The 17728-nt window shown below is 43.2% G+C and overlaps 2 protein-coding genes across 5 annotated transcripts in view; one reads left to right on the plus strand and one right to left on the minus strand.

The window, feature by feature from the left end:
• AFF4 (ALF transcription elongation factor 4) overlaps positions 1-6665 on the plus strand; it is a 94812-nt gene extending 88147 nt beyond the window's left edge. For all 3 annotated transcript variants that reach the window (XM_055141420.1, XM_004609858.2, XM_055141421.1), the window contains one exon: positions 942-6665. In XM_055141420.1, coding sequence (XP_054997395.1) covers positions 942-1069 — 128 coding nt within the window. In that variant the 3' untranslated portion in view covers positions 1070-6665. The remainder of the gene's footprint in view (positions 1-941) is intronic.
• Positions 6666-16477: 9812 nt separating this feature from the next.
• LOC101540389 (cytochrome b-c1 complex subunit 8) lies at positions 16478-17720 on the minus strand. 2 transcript variants are annotated; one of them, XM_055143345.1, is made up of 3 exons: positions 17570-17720; positions 17228-17395; positions 16478-16655 (listed from the first exon to the last, which is right to left on the minus strand). In XM_055143345.1, exons 1-3 carry the CDS (start codon positions 17664-17666, stop codon positions 16561-16563), a joined length of 360 nt encoding a protein of 119 aa, XP_054999320.1. In that variant the 5' UTR covers positions 17667-17720; the 3' UTR covers positions 16478-16560. The 2 variants fall into 2 exon arrangements, with proteins under 2 accessions (XP_054999320.1, XP_004610025.2); XM_004609968.2 differs by having other exon boundaries at positions 17561-17709.
• Positions 17721-17728: the final 8 nt, after the last annotated feature.

The following is a 17728-nucleotide window of genomic DNA, read 5'->3' on the forward strand; positions in this document are numbered from 1 at the left end:
GAGCAACGGGATTCTGTGTTGACATTTCTTTTGTATATATTAGGTAGAAATCTATTAAAGAAACACATTCTTTCCTCCAATTTTTGATTACTTCTTGCCTTATTTGAGTAGACTAAGATCTTTAATACCAGTATGACCACTGGTTTTCTTCTACATACCTAAAAACTCTGCTGAGTTCTGCATCCCTCTGTCTTCCCAAATGGCATTGAGGTCAAGTCGTATATTACCATAGCCTCCTCCACACCCATTTCAACCTGTATTTGTTCACACTGGGAGAAACTGCAAGAATTCATTTATTTTTCTGTCTTACATCAATAATTGACTCAAATAATGTGGTATTTAATTCATCAAACTAAGTTAAGAGTAGAGCAGAAAGTTCTTGAGGCTGACTTAATTCTCCCAATAAGTTGCTTTCATGGGGGAAATACACAGAACATTATTCTTATGTTTACCACTTGTTTCTATACAGAAACAATACTCAGAAAATGTTTTGTGACTGGAGAGATAGTGGTATAGCAGGTAGGGCACTTACCTTGCACATGGCTTACCCAGGTTCAATCCCCATATGGTTCCCTGAGTATAGCTGGGTATGACCCAAAAATCAAAGAAAGATTTTTTAAAATGTGTTGTGTGTAATATAGTACTAAGTCTTCATTTTAATATTTCCGGTAAAGTAAAATGCAATGACTTATTTTCAGTAGTAAAATTTTGCTTATATAGGTAACAGTTTATTTCTGACCATACATTTTGCTTAAAATGTATAGTGACTTAGGGGAAAATAAGTGGGGTGGCTTGTACTGAAACATGGAGTTGTCAGGATAGTGAAGGACAGGTGTTTTGTTTTTTTTTAATTCATAATACTGTTTTACAGTTGAGTAAAAAATTTAAATTTGTGATTCACAAGAGTGTGCCTCATTTAATGAGTTTTTTTTATTTTCTAGAATTCTTTGCTGAACTGGATAAAGTAATGGGCCCTCTCATCTTTAATGCAAGCATCATGACAGACCTAATTCGCTATACCCGGCAGGGACTACACTGGCTTCGCCAGGATGCCAAATTGATATCTTGAACTGAACACATTCTCGTTGCCTCTGATTTTCTCCACAACACTGTGTCACATCACGAAGGAAAACTGCCATAACACGCCACCTAGTCAACACTAAGAATGAGGAATGGTTTTCTCCTCCCTAATTCATGCATTGTTTTTTTAAAAACCCAAAGCCATCATGTCAGTTGACTCCTTCAATATTCCCAATCTGAAGAATTATTTAAATGTTTTAAAATATGCAGCACATCAATAAGATGGTTTCAGTTATCTGTAATGAGTGAAATTCCAGTTGTAATTCATGACTAATTGAAATTTAATTTATTTTAATTTTTAAAGTTCCCAGTTTGGGAATAGTTTAAAACTTAGGTTTTTTTCTGCCTATAAATTTACTCTGTTAAATATTTAGCTAAGTTTAATGTAGACGTTTTTATTTATATACTTTGGGAGCTTTGTTACCTTATGTCTTTTGTGGTAGCTCTTCTAAGAGTAAGAGTTGGTTCCTCTAAAATATGGACATATTCTTTCTACACCTACTACCTGATGTTATTTCAAATCTTAACTACAATTTTATTATTGCAGAATTTTTATTTAGTATTAAAGATATTCTACATGAAATATCACTTAAAAATGAGAAGATGGCATTCTACATGGATGTAAAATGCAGTGTCTATTGAAATGTCTAATTTGGTATGCATTATTTCAAGAACTGTGAATGTGTTAATAACACTATAGCAATCACAAGGTGACTATAACTTGCATTTAATGCATTACTTATGAGGGCAGGCAAACTTTCTAGGAGAAGTATGTTGTATGAAGGGTTTCATATAAGGACAATCTTGAACTTTATGGATTTATTAAAACTATGTTCTTTCTTGTTGCTGATCACTTGATGGTTAATTGAAACAGAAAGTTACTATTGAACAAAGGATAAGCTAGCCTGAGGGTGTTGCCTGTGTCTCTTTTACTCATGATGTTTGAAGGGAAAAATCTCTCTTCAGAAATTTTTGTATTTCCCTACAGTAGATTGCAGTGCTTTCTTAGGAACATGCAGTGTTGTAGGAATGGGCTAGAGCTTTGGTTGTGTGTTCTTTTTGCTGTACAATTTACAGTTTTAATGCCTGGTAGATAATTAATTTCTTCTTAACCTCTCATATTCAATCTTCGTATAATGAAGGCCCTCATCAATAATTTATGTTTCTGATGGGATCAGAAAATTCAGATAAGGAAAGCATTTAATTTAGTTCATTGTTATCTGTTGGGAAGGGGACGGGAGCTAAAAAAGGGGACATAGAGCTAAAAAGCTGGCTCAATACAAGGTGTTTCTCTAAATACTTTTCCCAATAAGGTGCATAAAGGAGTCACAGGTGAGCAATGTACCCTCTGTGTTTGGTTTTTGTTTTGTTTTAATGCCCCTATCATGTCTGGTGTGCCTTAAATCTTACCTTGAAATGAGGACTGTGGATTGTTTACAGATGAAGTTTTACACTAGGACCAGATTGCCCATGTGGTTGGTCTTCTGTAGTAATATTTTACATTCTCTTTTCTTGTAAATCTTAATTTAGGGTCACATAAAAATGAATCCTTTCAGAAAAAGCTAAGACTTTATTACATGACTTAGTCTAACCTGTCGGGTAATGCTGTTCAAAAAATAGCTTATCCATTTCCCTATTCCAGTAATGAATCCATCGGACAAAAATAAAAATTGCTCTGCTATTTATAAAAAAAAAAATTGCTAAAGCTTGAAATGGGAAAGGAGGAATTGAAAATCTCCAAGCCCAGTGGTGCAGTGAATCCTCTATTTGAATCTTTTACACTTACTTCTGAAGCTAGTGAAACCTCCTTTGTCCTATGGCCTCATGTTTATAGAGCTTCTTAAATGTTTCATACCTCAAGTTGTTTTTGCATATCATTGAAGATTAAGATCCAAAAAAATATGTTAAGTTTCTGAACCCTTTTTCCCTTGGAGAAATTGCCTCCGATACCTAACAACTATGGTGTGTTTTAGGAACAGTTTTCCTTAAGAGGACAACTTCTCAGTGATCATGGTAGTAAGAAATTTGCCACTGTTAATCACAGATGTATGTCCTGTCTTTCTCGATTCCTCTGACTGGTTTCCTTTAATTTGCAGTGATGACTTAGAAATGGAAAAAGTATCCTCTGAGCTTTTTAGACGGTCAGCCACAGAGCCAATTGGCACTCCCTGAGCTCTAGTGTGCTCTAGTCTCTTGTGTGTCCAGAAGGCAGCAGGAGCATTTCTGGGAACACACTGATAATTTTATTGAAGTAGAGTTTCCTGCATGTTTTATGGTGCTGCTCTAAGATTCTCTCTATATGTAACTGTTAATTCTTAGAGAATATAAATTTTTCAAGTTTCAATTGTGGGGGACCTTTTCCCACCACATGATAACAGGCCATGGATCAAAATTCTATCCTAAATAATTGGGTTTTCAGTGTAATAGTCTGTGGAAATACCACTCCCTCTTCTCTGTGTCCTTCTGCTCAGAAACCCTATCTTTGTCTTCCTCTGCTCCAGCACCTACTTTGGACTCCCTTACAGGTCACTATTCCTTCTTCCTCAGTAGGTGTCTTCAGTGTTCTCTAATCTTTTAAAACTGCATTTGACAAGTGGCTAAAAACTCACTCTGAAATTTGTGCTTAATATATAGTTAATTCTAGAAATAGCAGCTATTTTTAAAAAAGTTATTCTGTTGACTGCTCTTTAAGATCACACTTCTATGCCAGGAGGCAGCAGCCCGTTCCACTGGACTCTACAGGCAACCAGCGAACAGATTGCTGCAGATGAAGTTGTCTCGTATAAGCAATAGGGGCCTTCTTCTCCAGATGATACAAGTTTCCAAAGGCCACCCCAGGTGCATTCTGGCCAGGGATCATTGGTCCATTTCTTGCCCTTCAGTGCTACCTTTTTCTGGGCAAGTAGCCAAGAACTGACTTTAATAAGCGGTGAGCATGTCAGATAAATTTATAGTTAAAGTTGCTGAAGAGTGGAGAAGGTTGACCATCACTAATTAATTCTCCGACGTAAAAGCAATCTGAAGTAATGTGTGCATGTGCCCCATCCCCACCCACCCCCACCCCGTCACCCCCACACACACCTGTGCTCTGGGGAGCTCTTGCACAGATGAATCCATAGGCATCTGGGCTGCACTTTGAATGACACACTTGTAGCTTTATTAGATTCACTGTTGTTGTTGTTGTTGTTGTTTTTAAATTGTTTGTTTTCATTAAAGAAAGGTTTAATCAGCTAGATCAGTCAGCATCATTTTGTATTTAATGACAGAAACTTTGAGACGTTACCTTTATTAAATAAATGAGCTTGCCTTGTAAAGCAAGAGCCTATAAAAGGCCCCTGTTCTAAAAGGAAGTTGTGGCTCTGGAGTCTCCCAGAAGCCAGTGAGCAGCCAGTGGTCGCTGCTGTCAGTGATGCCTAGTTGTGTAGAGGAAAGAGGTACAGCTTGCACTCTTTTAGGTGTGAGGTATGCAACTTTGGATTTTAAAATTATGTACACATACACACTTTATATATATGTATGTATGTATGTATGAAAACATGAAGTTAGTTTGTCAAAATGTGTGTTTAGTATTTTAGCTTAGTGCAACGATTTCCACATTATTTATTAAATTGATCTAAGACACTTTCTTGTTGACACCTTGAATATTAATGTTCAAGGGTGCAATGTGTATTCCTTTTAGATTGTTAAAGCTTAATTACTATGATTTGTAGAAAATTAACTTTTAAAATATATTTGAGCCCCTTCTGTAGTGTAATAGGGCTCTTACAGGGTGGGAAGAATTTTAATAGTTCCAGTTGCTAACTGAAGAAAATGGCCTCATGTATTTTGAATTATGGGAGTTTGCCTCTGGGTCCCGGGAACATCTCTGGGAAGGTGTATTAGGTAGATTGTGATATTTTTTTCCTTTAAAACAAAGCCAAAAAGAAACTAAATTGGGAAGCAAAACATTTCAAATCTGTCTAGACTCCTATAGAGCATTTCAATTTCAGTTGATTTTATTTCAGTTTCATGTATTACCTGCTGGAGAGGCAGACTTTTTTCCCCAACTACACATCTAAGAGCTTAGTATTGAATGACCAGAATGTGTAGTGACAGGCCAAATTGGTCGGGTTTGTGAACATCTGTTTCACAGACTCATTAATAGAGAAATTCAGTTTAGGCTTCTAAACCCTAAAAACCAAGATTGCAATTGACAGAAACATAGTATTCATTGTTGGTAAAGTGGGTGCTGGTTCTACTGAAATCAACCCTATGTTAATGAAGGTGAATTTACTGCCTCCAGAAAAGGAAACAGAAGAGAAATATCTGAATCTCTTTTGGTGTAACTTGGTTACAGAGTAAGGCATTACCAATCTTTTAATAGCAGCCTAAGTTGTCATTCAATGCAGTAAACTTTCAAGATTGTCAGCATTAACCTCTCCATGTCACCATTGCTCAGCCAAACATAAATTGCCATTCTTTTAAAAAGAAAAACAAAAAACTAAAGAGCATAGAAAAACATGTTCCCACCCAAAAAATCTAGAAATACTCTATTTGATCTCTTACTCCTTCCGCGTGTGGTTTCCTTTTAGCTTGTTTCACCACTGGAATTTTCTACCTGGTATGTTCCTCTCTGGAAAATATCTATTTGGAAATGCTGCCTTTCAAATCAATGCCATGATATCCATACTGTTTAGTTTGTTGTTGCTGTTCAAGAAGTATCCCCATTTTACACCTTTATGCACTCTCCTGGAAAATCATTGGTATAAGCATTCAACAGTACTCTGGGGGAGGTAAGGGCTTTGCAGGGTGGGTGGGGCTGACCAACAGAGCTGGCCTCATTGGCAGTGTCTTAAAGGCATCACTGTCTTTAAGGTCCAGAGATGAGTTGGTAAGCACAGTTAGGAAAATTTCTATCTAACCTCCCTTTTGAATGGTTTAAGAAATTTTATATATGGAGGATGCAAATACTTATATATTTATTAAAGATCCCTTTATTTGAATTTAAAAATTATTTGGTGAATAATGGTTTGCTATTTCGGGGAGGGTTTTGGAGAGGAGGTAATGCCACTGATAAATTAAAAGCCTTGTTGATTCTGCAGAAAGGTACTGTTAGTGTCTGATAGGATGCCTTTGTTTTGTACATGATTCAAATCTTTGTTTTACATTTCTTTCATCCAAAATATTCAGGCATCTGACATTTTTAACCAAAATTTCAATTATATACTGTGATTTTTATTTGTTGCAATACATTAAAATTTCAGAGGTACTTTGGGGCTCAGAAGCTAGGATTTCTAAGTCAGTATGTGCATTTCACATAATAAAGCTGTTAATGGTAAGCAAAATATTATATACTAACTAGATTTTTCCACATCTGTATAGTATATTATATGTATTTTGTGGTATTGAGACTATAGAAAGTTTAGAGTGTCAAACATGCGTTTAATGTGTATTTTTAAACAAATTTATGGCAATTAAAATATTTGGAGACAAGGGTATCACATTTCAATTTGTAAAGATCTTTTTAACTCTACTGTGTCATTAAGATGCTTTGTATAATGCCAAACCATAGCTGGAAGAACTAAGTTTAATAAATATCAAATAGATTTTCTGTATGAAAATTTATAACCCCTGTGCTCTTTACACTTCTTCAACTCTTTGCCCTTTTTGTGTCATGCTTTGGATTTCAGGGTGTGCTGGTACTCCTCTTTAATGCTTGGTCCCATTAATTCAGGTTTTGTTTTCTTGTTACAGAATTCTAAACTAGGACCTTTTCCATAAATCAAAATTTGCCCTCCTCCAATAGTTATCTCACCTCTCTCTCTCTCTCTCCCCCCTCCCCCGTTCCTCCCCATCCCCATTCTCAGTGGGTTGGGCATTTACTGTTTTCTTAAACTCAATTTGTGTGTGGGGGGGGTGGGGGAACCCTATTAGCCCAGGGCTACACCCAGCCATATGGTGCCAACCAGGCCAGACAGTTCAGTGCACAGGCCCAGCTGTTCTTGGACCACCAGGGCCACACCCGATGATGCTGTGTGTGTGCACATGTGCTGGGGATTGAAATCTGGTCTTTGTGCATGATAAGGCATGAGCCCTGACACCTCAACCATCTCTGGCCCTCAAATGAATTTTTTCCTGGACTGGGGAGGTAGTTTAAAGAATTGAAATATATATTTTGTGGGGCCAGAGTGATAATACAGTGGGTCGGGCATTTGCCTTGCACAGGACTGGCCCAGGTTTGATCCTTATCGTCTTATGTGGGCCCCTGAGCACCCCTGGAATAATTTCTGAGTGCAGAGCCAGTTGTAACCCCTGAGCAACACCGGGCATGGCTCAAAAAAGCCACCGACCCCCCCCCAAAAAAAAAAAAAAGACTAGAATACATTGCATGTGGGACATCTTCGTTCAGTCCCATGCACTGCCAGAGTGTGCCCCCTCCAAAACCCCCCCTGCCTTAGCAAACATTAACTCAACTTTCTACATTTGGAAATTAACATCATTTAAGCAATGTGCTTTTCCCTTTACATTATACAGAATGAATCCTCCTTACCCTTGAAAGCTTCAATTCCAAACTGCCAAAATTTGTTTGAGATATTTAATATATAGAATACATAGAAAAATAAATTCTGAAATGACAGATAAGCTTATCTACATATCAACATGTTAAGAAGGAACGGAGACCAATTTAAGGCATACATCTGTCTTTAAATGTTAAAAACACAGGATGGCTTCACTTTGTCTCCAGCTAGAATGGTTAGTCAATATTCCATAGAACGGAGCATTGTGGTGAGTGCTGTTCACTGTTCCTGGGCTGTCCTTCATTCCTGGGCCACACTTAGAGAACAGCGTCTTTTTCTAGGAGAAGAGGAAAGTGGGTGTTTAAGACAAATGCCCAGCAGTGTCCAGAGCCAGCCAACTCTGCTACAATTCCTTCCTCTTGACTTGGTCTCTCCCATCTTGAAGAGACTCCACCTCAGCTGGGGCAGTCCATCCTGCCCACTGTTATTAGGGTGGTGCCATGTGTTGATTTCTCTGTCCAACTTACCAAGCCTCTGTCCCAACCCTGCTTCCAGTTGGGGAGTGTACCTGCATAGTTTCGTGATGCACTCAGAATCGTCCCGACAGGAAGCTCCAATGGGCCTGAGGGAAACCCCTCTCCAAAACGGTGTCATTCTCCGATGCCTTATTTTTGAAGCAGTCAGTTCTGGTACTGGGGAGCCATTTACCTGTAAGGCGAAGGCATTCACCTGAGGCATGGAAGAGCTGGTACCCTGCTACACACCTTGGAAGAGCACTGTCCCTCAGAATGCAGTAGTCTCAGCAAGGAAGCCATTCCTTAGCTCTGATCCTGGTTTGCACCTCTCATTCCATGCCTGTGCATATGCACAGGTGTCTTACCTGGCCCACGAGCAGTAGGCAGAGCATGAGCACTGCAAAGAGTTTGAGGAACCACATCTTGACAGAGGGGATGTTGGAACCTGAAAGCCAGGGGGCTGTTCCCATTTCCTTTTATAGACAGAAATCCACCTCTTTTATGGTTGCCAGATGAGATGGGGACAAAGTTTATATTTGCAATCAGGGTCGATTTAATAAGTTAATGTCTACCAGAGGAATGTGCTCAAGGCCTTCCATTCAGGCACGTTGCATTTACTGATCCTCACCTGGACTTTGAGTAGTTATGTTGTTGGCTTGGACCCTAACCCATTTTATCAAGTCAGCACCAACACCACACACCTTCTTTTAAAGCCACGTGATGCTCTTAAGGGAAGCCTGGCATCTTGGCACACTTTGATTCTAAAATAGCTCTGTGGGATCGCTCTGTGATCAAAATAGAACGTGGTCCTGAGACATTGGTGACCCCCTTCAACTGGTCTATTACTATAGGCAACTAGATAATGCCCTTGTCACCGTACTTAGATGGCATGGGTTTCTCAGATCCTCTCTGCATATATGGGCAGTCACCCTAATTATCTGGTTCAGAACTTTTGACATAAAGCAAAAAAAGAGACCCAGTTGGGGCAAATTCAGTTGGACCTACCTACCCTGTCCCAGGACTGGGTTATGATGACTAATGTGAGGTGGACTTGACCCACAGGTGAATAGGTTGCATTTTGTTTTGTAAAATGTGAATGACGAGTAGCTTCTATATCACTGGGAGAGGTTGGGATTAGGTGGAATTGGGGACACTCCTGGTGTGTACTCAAAGGATCTCTGGAGTTCTGGGGGTCCAAGCCAGGGCTCCTGTCTATATAGGATGCACTGTGGCCCTTTGAGTCACCTCCCAGGCTCTGGCAGAGCTTTTGTGGTGGTGACAAATGTGGTTCCTTGAGTGAATAGGCTTTCCTCCACAGTGCAGATCCTTCCGGCAGCCTTGGGGAAATAGTCAGGGCTGAGGTACCTCCATGGCCAAAGGTCGAGCTGCTGTAGCTTTCTAACCAAGGAGTATGCATCTAAATTGGGACTACTTGTTAAATAACATGGGGATTTTAGTTAATTTGAGGGGAATAGCGAACTCTGTAAAGGAGAAAAATTAGGCCATACTATGATGGCCTGGAAGAATAAACCATGAAGAGAAATGCAGCAAGATTCTTTTTCTGATGTCTTCCTCCTTTAAAATTTGCCTGATACTTCTTCCCTTCTCATCTCTAGGGGGGTGGATATTTGATAAGAACCTGCCTGTTCTCCAAGAAAAAGTGGGAGAGATGCAGCCTGGCTGGAAGTGAAACAGGCTGGTAGCCCATCCTTTGGCCAGGGGAGAAGAGGATGGGTTGGCAGGTCCCTGAGGTGGAACTGGGAAGGGTGTGACTACACAGGTCTGATCCACTGCCTGCCATTCAGGAACACTGCAAAAAACTAAGCCAAACCCACCCCAAGTAGGCAGCCTAACTGGGAGCCTTTGTGAAGTGGGCAGAAGGTTCTGTGATGACCTAGTGAACATTGGGTAAGAACACAAATCCGATTAGTAAGCAAAAGAGTTGGCGACGTGATGTCCTAGAGCCATTTGGATCTGAGGACTCAGTGCCAGCCTCTACATAACTAGTCTGAAATGATGGGCCAAACAGGATTTGGAATGGCTCATTCCAAAATCCTTCTACTACCCAGCAAAGTCAAGCTAGCCTTTTGTATTGATTTATAAAGCCAATATCAAAACCACAGGAGGAATCAGGAGCTCAGAGTTCCTTGTGCTGAGGAGAGATAGGCTTTCCATCTTCCTGGGTGTGACAACCTTCCACAAAGGTGGACGCCTTTGTGGCTCAAGGACTGTATTGTATCCCATATCCATATTGTATCCCTTGGTTGTATCCCATACCTCAGCTCCAAAGAAAAGATTCTTGAGTCTGCCTGGGAGATTCACCAGTGTGAGGAAAACCAGCAGCAGCATCTAAACTAGCTCAGTAGCTGTTTACATTTTCACTTGCTTCCATTATATTTAAATATGAGGCAAAGGGGGCCAGAAAGATAATACAGAGGCTAAAACACTTAGATTGCACAGTGCGAGCCCAAGTTCAGTCCCTGTCATCACACAGATTGTTTAATCTCCGGTACCACATATGGTTCCCCAAACACTGCCCAGAATGATTCCTGAGCACCATTGTGTACGAGATAAGTGGAAGAAAGAGCAAAACGAAATTCATAAAGAGTCTGACAGCTGGAGTGACCAATCTCTAGCCACTTCACTCCTTTTGTATACAATAAGACTTGATTCTGATGAAAAAAATAAGTCTCTGAGCTCTGCAATTAAGTGTCTTAAAGGATAAACACATCATGTTCATGTTCCCTCAGCAGGAAGTTCTCAGCAACCTTTAACAATGCTCGCCATAGTTAAAACTCAGGGCTGGGAGGCAGGAACCAGGAGTCCAGGTAGGTAACTGACCCCAGGCCAGCCTCTCTGAACTTTTTATAGAGATGGAAGTAGATCTCTCAGGCTTCCCCGATACCATTTAGGAGTTTAAATGATCAGTTCACTAGAAGAAAATGAGACTACAGCACATTCGATAGCTTGTAGATTGGTAACTTCAATACAACTCCCAGGCATTTTCTGCTGCTGCCTAGGATGAAATGGGAGGAAAGGGTATATCTGCACCAGCAGTTCATTGATCCCAGGAGAGCACCTTAGAGCTGGGCAGTAGTTGGGAACTTTCTCCCCCTTAGCAAGGGGTGCCTAATTAAAAAGAAAAAAAAAAAAAGAAAAACTTCTAGGTAAAACTTCAACAAAGGGTCAAAGTGTATTTGCTTTTTACCCGGCTGTAACTGACACAGACCTCTGGACCTGGACTAGGTTGGCCTGCATCTTGGGGACTCTGCCGACAGACCGGAGAGTTCCTGCATCCCAGAGCTAAAAATCCTTGTTGGGGCAAGAGCATTGCTGAAGAAAAGAAGGGCTTTAGGACAAGTAAGTGCTTGGACCCTAACAGTAGACGATGGTGTTCCATACTAGGACTGCAACCCCCCAAGGGGCTACAGGCCTTGATCCCCATGGCAGCGACTGTTACTTCTTAAGATTCTTTCCTCTTTTCTTTTTAAAAAAAAAATTGGTTTGGGGCCACCCCCAGTGTTGCTCAGGGCTTGCTCCTGGCTCTGGGATCACACCCATCAGGGAGTACTCAGGGATCACTTCCAGCAGGCTCAGGGACCATATGGGTACTAAAGATCAAACCTAGGGTGCCACATGTAAGGCAAACCTCTCTACCTACTGTACTCTGTACACTTGGGTCCCTTTTCTTGATGGAGTTCTACAGACTGGTCCCTATCCCAGTTCCCTTTCATGTATGAAATTACTGGGATAAGGCTGGAGCGACAGTACAGCGGGTAGGGCATTTGCCTTGCACATGGCTGACCTGGGTTTGGTTCCCAGCATCCCATATGGTCCCCTGAGCACTGCCAGGTGTACCTGAGTGCAGAGCCGGGAGTAACCCCTGTGCATTGACAGTTATGACCCAAAAAGAAAAAAAAAAAAAGTACTGGGATGTTCCTATTCACCATACCTGCCCCCTACTGCCTAAGCACTTTGCCACAGAGGTTCTAAGCCCCCAAGCGTAAGTAGAGAAACGCCATGTGGAAGAGGTGATAGCCATGTCTTCATAGTAAATCTCTCCCAAGCATAAGCAGAATTCAGACTAACGGCTAATTTCTCATCTGGGCTCAGAAAGGTAAGTTTGATTTTAAGATAGTAACAGAGGGGTCAAAGAATCAAAAAGAAATAAAGTCAGTATTAAATGAGTACCATTGGACTGGAGAGAGAGAGTATGGTAGAGCACTTGCCTTGCATACAGCAGACTCAGGTTCAATCCCTGGCATCCCATATGGAGCACAGAGACAGGAGTAACCCTTGAGTATTACTGGGTGTGGCCCATAAAAACACAAACTGTAAAACAAGGATTATCTCCCCTAGAAAGCTTGGCATGAAAATAAGAGTGAAAAGAAGATGAATTGCAATCAAGGCAGTCGTCCTCCCCAGCAGGTGAACTGCTTGAAACTTGTTCTGATCCACAGGGGTGTGTATGTGTGCACATGTGTGCCTGTTTGCCAGGGATCGAACCCAGTGTTTCACTGCAGATTGTGTTCTCTGCTTCTGAGCCACAACCCCAGCCCAGGCCCATAGTTTTCATCAGATTCTCAAAGGACTCTCCAAGATTCAACTATTTGCCAAGTAAGAGAGTAAGTCCTAAAAATAAACCAACAAATTACCAAACAGGAAAGTTGACCCATGTATGGTGAGGCAAGAATTTTCATCATTTAACTCCTTTATTAATTGTGTCACCCTGTCATACAAATGATCTTATTTCCTTATCACAATCCTGTGGCTTTACTTTAATATCTATTATATGGGCCCTGAAAAGCCCAGGAATACAGATTTCTTGCCTGTATTGAAATGAAGATGCTTGCTTTTTTTTTTTTTTTTTTTGCTTTTTAGGTCACACCCGGCAATGCTCAGGGGTTACTCCTGGCTCTGCACTCAGGAATCACTCCTGGCGGTGCTCGGGGAACCATATGGAATGCTGGGAATCAAACCTGGGTCGGCCAGATGCGAGGCAAATGCCCTAGCCGCTGTGCTCGCTCCAGCCCCGAATGAAGATGCTTGAAGAGAATACCAAAACAGTATGGGCACAACTCTCAGACTCAGACTGCATTATAGCACAAAATTTTTTTATTCATATTTAAGTTTTGGTTGCTGGGAAAAAAGGGGCCAGGAAATTAGTCCAAAGAGCCAACACATATGCATTGCATGCTGAAGCCCTAATTTTGATTCCCAGCGTTTCAAATACTGCCGCAAGTGACCCACTGCCTGGTGTGACTCCAAAACTAATGGAATGACAAGATGTGCCTGGTGAGATAGTGCAGCAGGTAGGATGTTTGCCTTGCAGATGGCCGACCTGGGTTCAATCCATTAGCCTCTCCTAAGCATCACTGGGAGTGGCCCGTAACAGAAAAAAATAACAAGCTCATAGCCTGAGTTTGTTATACCATGAAAATTGCTGCTTTGGGCCAACAGGAAGTATCCTTGGAAGAAGTAATTTCTAGAGATGGTACAGAATCAGAAGCATAAATCAGTCGACAACTGTGCACACCATCTCCTGTTTGAAGGGAATTTCCTTTTATACTAAGATAATTAAAATTCAGGCGTCCAAACTTCAACGACTAAAAAATGTGCCTGTTGAGGTTGCAATCTTTTTTTTTTTTGCTTTTTGGGTCACACCTGGCGATGCACAGGGGTTACTCCTGGCTCTGCACTCAGGAATTACCCCTGGAGGTGCTCAGGGGACCATATGGGATGCTGGGATTCGAACCCGGGTTGGCCGCGTGCAAGGCAAACGCCCTACCCGCTGTGCTATCACTCCAGCCCCGAGGTTGCAATCTTGGGGAAAGGGAAGGTGGGTCAGAGGGAACCTAGAAACACTGACAGAGGGAAGTTGACAGTGGTGGTGGGATTAGTGTTGGAACATTGTATGTCTAAAACTCACTATCACTGTATCATTGTCATCCCGTTGTTCATTGATTTGCTTGAGTGGGCAGCAGTAATGTCTCCATTGTGAGACTTGTTACTGTTTTGGGCATATTGAATACGCCACGGGTAGCTTGCCAGGCTCTGCCATGAGGGCAAGATACTCTCGGTAGTTTGCCGGGCTTTCCAAGAGAGACGGAGGAATCGAACCCGGGTTGGCCGTGTGCAAGGCAAATGCCCTACCCAATGTGCTATTACTCCAGCCTTGAAAATAATTACAACAATTCATTTTTCTTGTTTGGGGGCCACACCTGGTGGTGCTCAGGGCTTCCTCCTGGCTCTGCAATCAGGAATAACTCCTGGCAGGGCTCAAGAGACGAGATGGGATACCAGGGATCAAACCCAGGTCCACCTTGTGCAAGGCAAATGCTCTGCCCCCTGTACCATCACTCTAGTCCCAATTTTAATGTTTACAAGGAAAAAGAGACTGATGTGCAACTATAAAACTCACTATAACTTTGTAAATCATCGTACTTAAAATTTCAATTTGAGAAAAATTCAAACAAAAAAAAATGTAACTCAGGAGAAATAGAACAGGGTCTTAAGCTGCTTGCTTTGAATAGTCAAGCCTGGTTTGATCCCTGGTGCTGCATAAAGTCCTGTAAGCTTTGTGAGGAGTGATCCCCAAGCAGGGAGCCAGAAATAAGCCTAGAGCACAGCTGGGTGTGACTCAAAAACCAGTTTTTTCATTAAAATTCTTTAGTCCACCCCTCCCTTCCCCCCAGCACCATTTGGTATTCCCCTAGTGCCCTAGTACTGCTGGGTGACCGATATAATCCCAAGTACCTCCAGGCCTGACATTAATACTACATTGTGGCTGAGCACTGAAACTTCAGACTTGCTCTGCAAGAGCTGAGTAGCCCAGAATTCTTCCCCAGCATCACTGGGGAGACAACCGCCTCTCCCAGAAAATACAATTCAAGGGCAAGTATATAAACTCAGTAGTAGAGCACATGCTCACATGTATGAAACTCTGGGTTACACCCCTCGAACCATCCACACCTCCCAGAAAGATGACAGAAAGGCACTAGAAGAAAACTACAATGGGCCTGAGAAAATAGGGTTCAAAACAAGTTTCAGGGGCTGGAGTGATAGCACAGCGGGTAGAGCGTTTGACTTGCATGTGGCCAACCCGGGTTCGATTCCCAGCATCCCATATAGTCCCCTGAGCACCGCCAGGAGTGGTTCCTGAGTGCAGAGCCAGGAGTAACCCCTGTGCATCGCCAGTGTGACCCAAAAAGCAAAAAATAAAAAAGTTTCAGCGGCTGGAGCGATAGCACAGCAGGTAGGGCGTTTGCCTTGCACGTGTCCAACCCGGGTTTGATTCCCAGCATCCCATATGGTCCCCTGAGCACCTCCAGGAGTGGTTCCTGAGTGCAGAGCCAGGAGTAACCCCTGTGCATCGCCAGGTGTGACCCAAAAAGCAAAAAAAAAAGTTTCAAAAACAAAACTACTCCATTATACATTCTAGCTTGGGGCATGTTTCTGCTCTTCATCTACATCCTGGGACTCTAAACTATTTCCTAAATAAAACTATTTTGTCAGAAACACATTGCCCTTTTGCTGACCCCAGGTTCAGACGTCAAGGGATTGCCTCCTTTCCTTTTTTGTACCTGTCTCCTCATGCTGAGGCCCATCCTATGGGAATACAGAATAGGACAGGTTTGTTTAGGCACATAAACTTTAGCACCAGCCTCTACCATTCAATGGCTTTATAATTGCAGGCAAATTGCTTTCCTATGTGGGGCAGTGTTATCTGCAAGATGAGTTGAGTACTTCAAAGGCAGCAGTAAGGTTTAAGAGCTTACTTAAGTAGGAGAGGGAGAGTTCAAAGTGCTGAGCACAGTCTTTGCAAGCTGAGTCCAGGGTTTGATTCCCAGCCCCAAATGACCCCACAAGCACAAAGCCGGAGTAGCCCCTGCCCCAGCACCTCTGTTGCGGCCCAAAAAACAAAGCTAGCTTGCTTGTGCAAAGGGAAGAGTTCCTGCCAGTATCAGCACTTCCCCCTCTCTGTGCCTCTCACAACTGTGCAGATGGCAAAGTATCTGTAGGGGCAATTTTTTTTTTTTTTTTTTTTTGCTTTTTGGGTTACACCCAGCGATGCATAGAGGTTACTCCAGACTCATAAACTCAGGAATTTCTCCTGCCAGTGCCAGGGAGGCCATATGGGATGCTGGGAATCGAACCCAGGTCGGTGGCGTGTAAGGCAAATGCCCTACCAGCTGTGCTATCTTTCCAGCTCCTGTAGGGGCAATCTTGATCTTTTGGATTACTAATATGGGGTACACCCCCATCATTCAGCAAGCCAACAGACTAACCCAAGTCATTCAGGAATCCTAGGGAATGGAGTTCAGGCCTTCAGTACTAGAAATGACATCAAAGAATGGTCCCAAAAAATGTCAAAGCACCACTGTGTAGCCCATAGTAATTTTATTGAGTCTCTGAGATGCAACTGCAGACTCCTCTCCCAAAGAGGGGCCGCGTTCTAGGTGAGCTGCTCATGAGTCATTTTCATAGTCGGCTGGATTCTTCCTCTTGGATTTCTCAAATTCCTGGGTTCCCCACGTGTAGACAAGGTAAAAACCTATAAATGCTTTGAAAAGAAAAGGGAGAGTAAAGCACTGGGTTTGGGGAAGGCACCGACGACCCAGCCCTTGTTTCCGATGAGCGGATTCTGCCTCTCTTTAGTTTTCCAGAAACTTTAAACCAGATGATACAGAAAGGTTACATTACACCCTTATTTTGCAGGTGACCAAATGGTCTATCCATATCCAGCTCGGGGAAACGTCATCTTGAGATAAGAGATAAAACTCGCACCACATAATCGTCATCGTTTAACCCTCCTAAGGCTGAAGCCACTGAAGGCAGCGTGTTGGCCATGCTGTACGGATCAGTCTCCCGGTCTGCTGCACGCTTAACATTCGCCGGGAGAAAAGAGGTTAAAGATGCCCTGTGGGAGACGCTGGACTCAGGAAGCGACCTTGGGCCAGTCACTTAAGGTCTCCGTGACTCAGATTCCTCATTGTGGAAGATGGGGAGACGATAGGACGAGCAGGGCGCGCAGGGTGTGGTGATGAGCACTGGCTGGGAGGAGCAACTGGCCGGGGGTAACCCCCGTCCCTCCGGCCGACCCGGCTGCAGCCCCCCGCCGGGGCAGGTACTTACGCGGGACCACGCGAAGGATGGACGCCTGCGTGCGGCGCAGCACGTTGGGGATGCCCTTGCTGAAGTAGTGCGGGAAGGCGCGCTGTTCGAAGGGAGACAGGCTGTAGGAGATCACATGCCGCATCCGCGCCAGGTGCCCGAACTCGCGGCCCATCGTGGCGGCGGCCCCTGAAGGACCAAGGGGAAGGAGGGGACGACAGTCGTTTAATCCGGTCCCGGCACGCGCCGGCCCCAACCCGAGATGCCCTCCCTGGCGCTCGTCCTCTTCCCTGGTCCTGGCAGCGAGCGTCCTCACACCGCCAGAAGCCACCCGACCAACACCCGAACCCGCACCAGGGTCACCTCGCCCTCCACTGCCGTGGGCTGGATCCGCCCTCCTCTTCCGGCGGAAGCGGAAGCGGTGCTGGACGCCCGTGAGGTCACTTCCGGAAGGGACCATTTCCCGCCGTCCGCGGGGCGGGTGCTGTAGCTCGGGGTCGGGAGAGCCGAGCCCTGACCCGG

Source organism: Sorex araneus, chromosome 6, assembly GCF_027595985.1.
Source record: "Sorex araneus isolate mSorAra2 chromosome 6, mSorAra2.pri, whole genome shotgun sequence".
In the NCBI taxonomy this organism is placed as follows: Eukaryota; Metazoa; Chordata; class Mammalia; order Eulipotyphla; family Soricidae; genus Sorex; species Sorex araneus.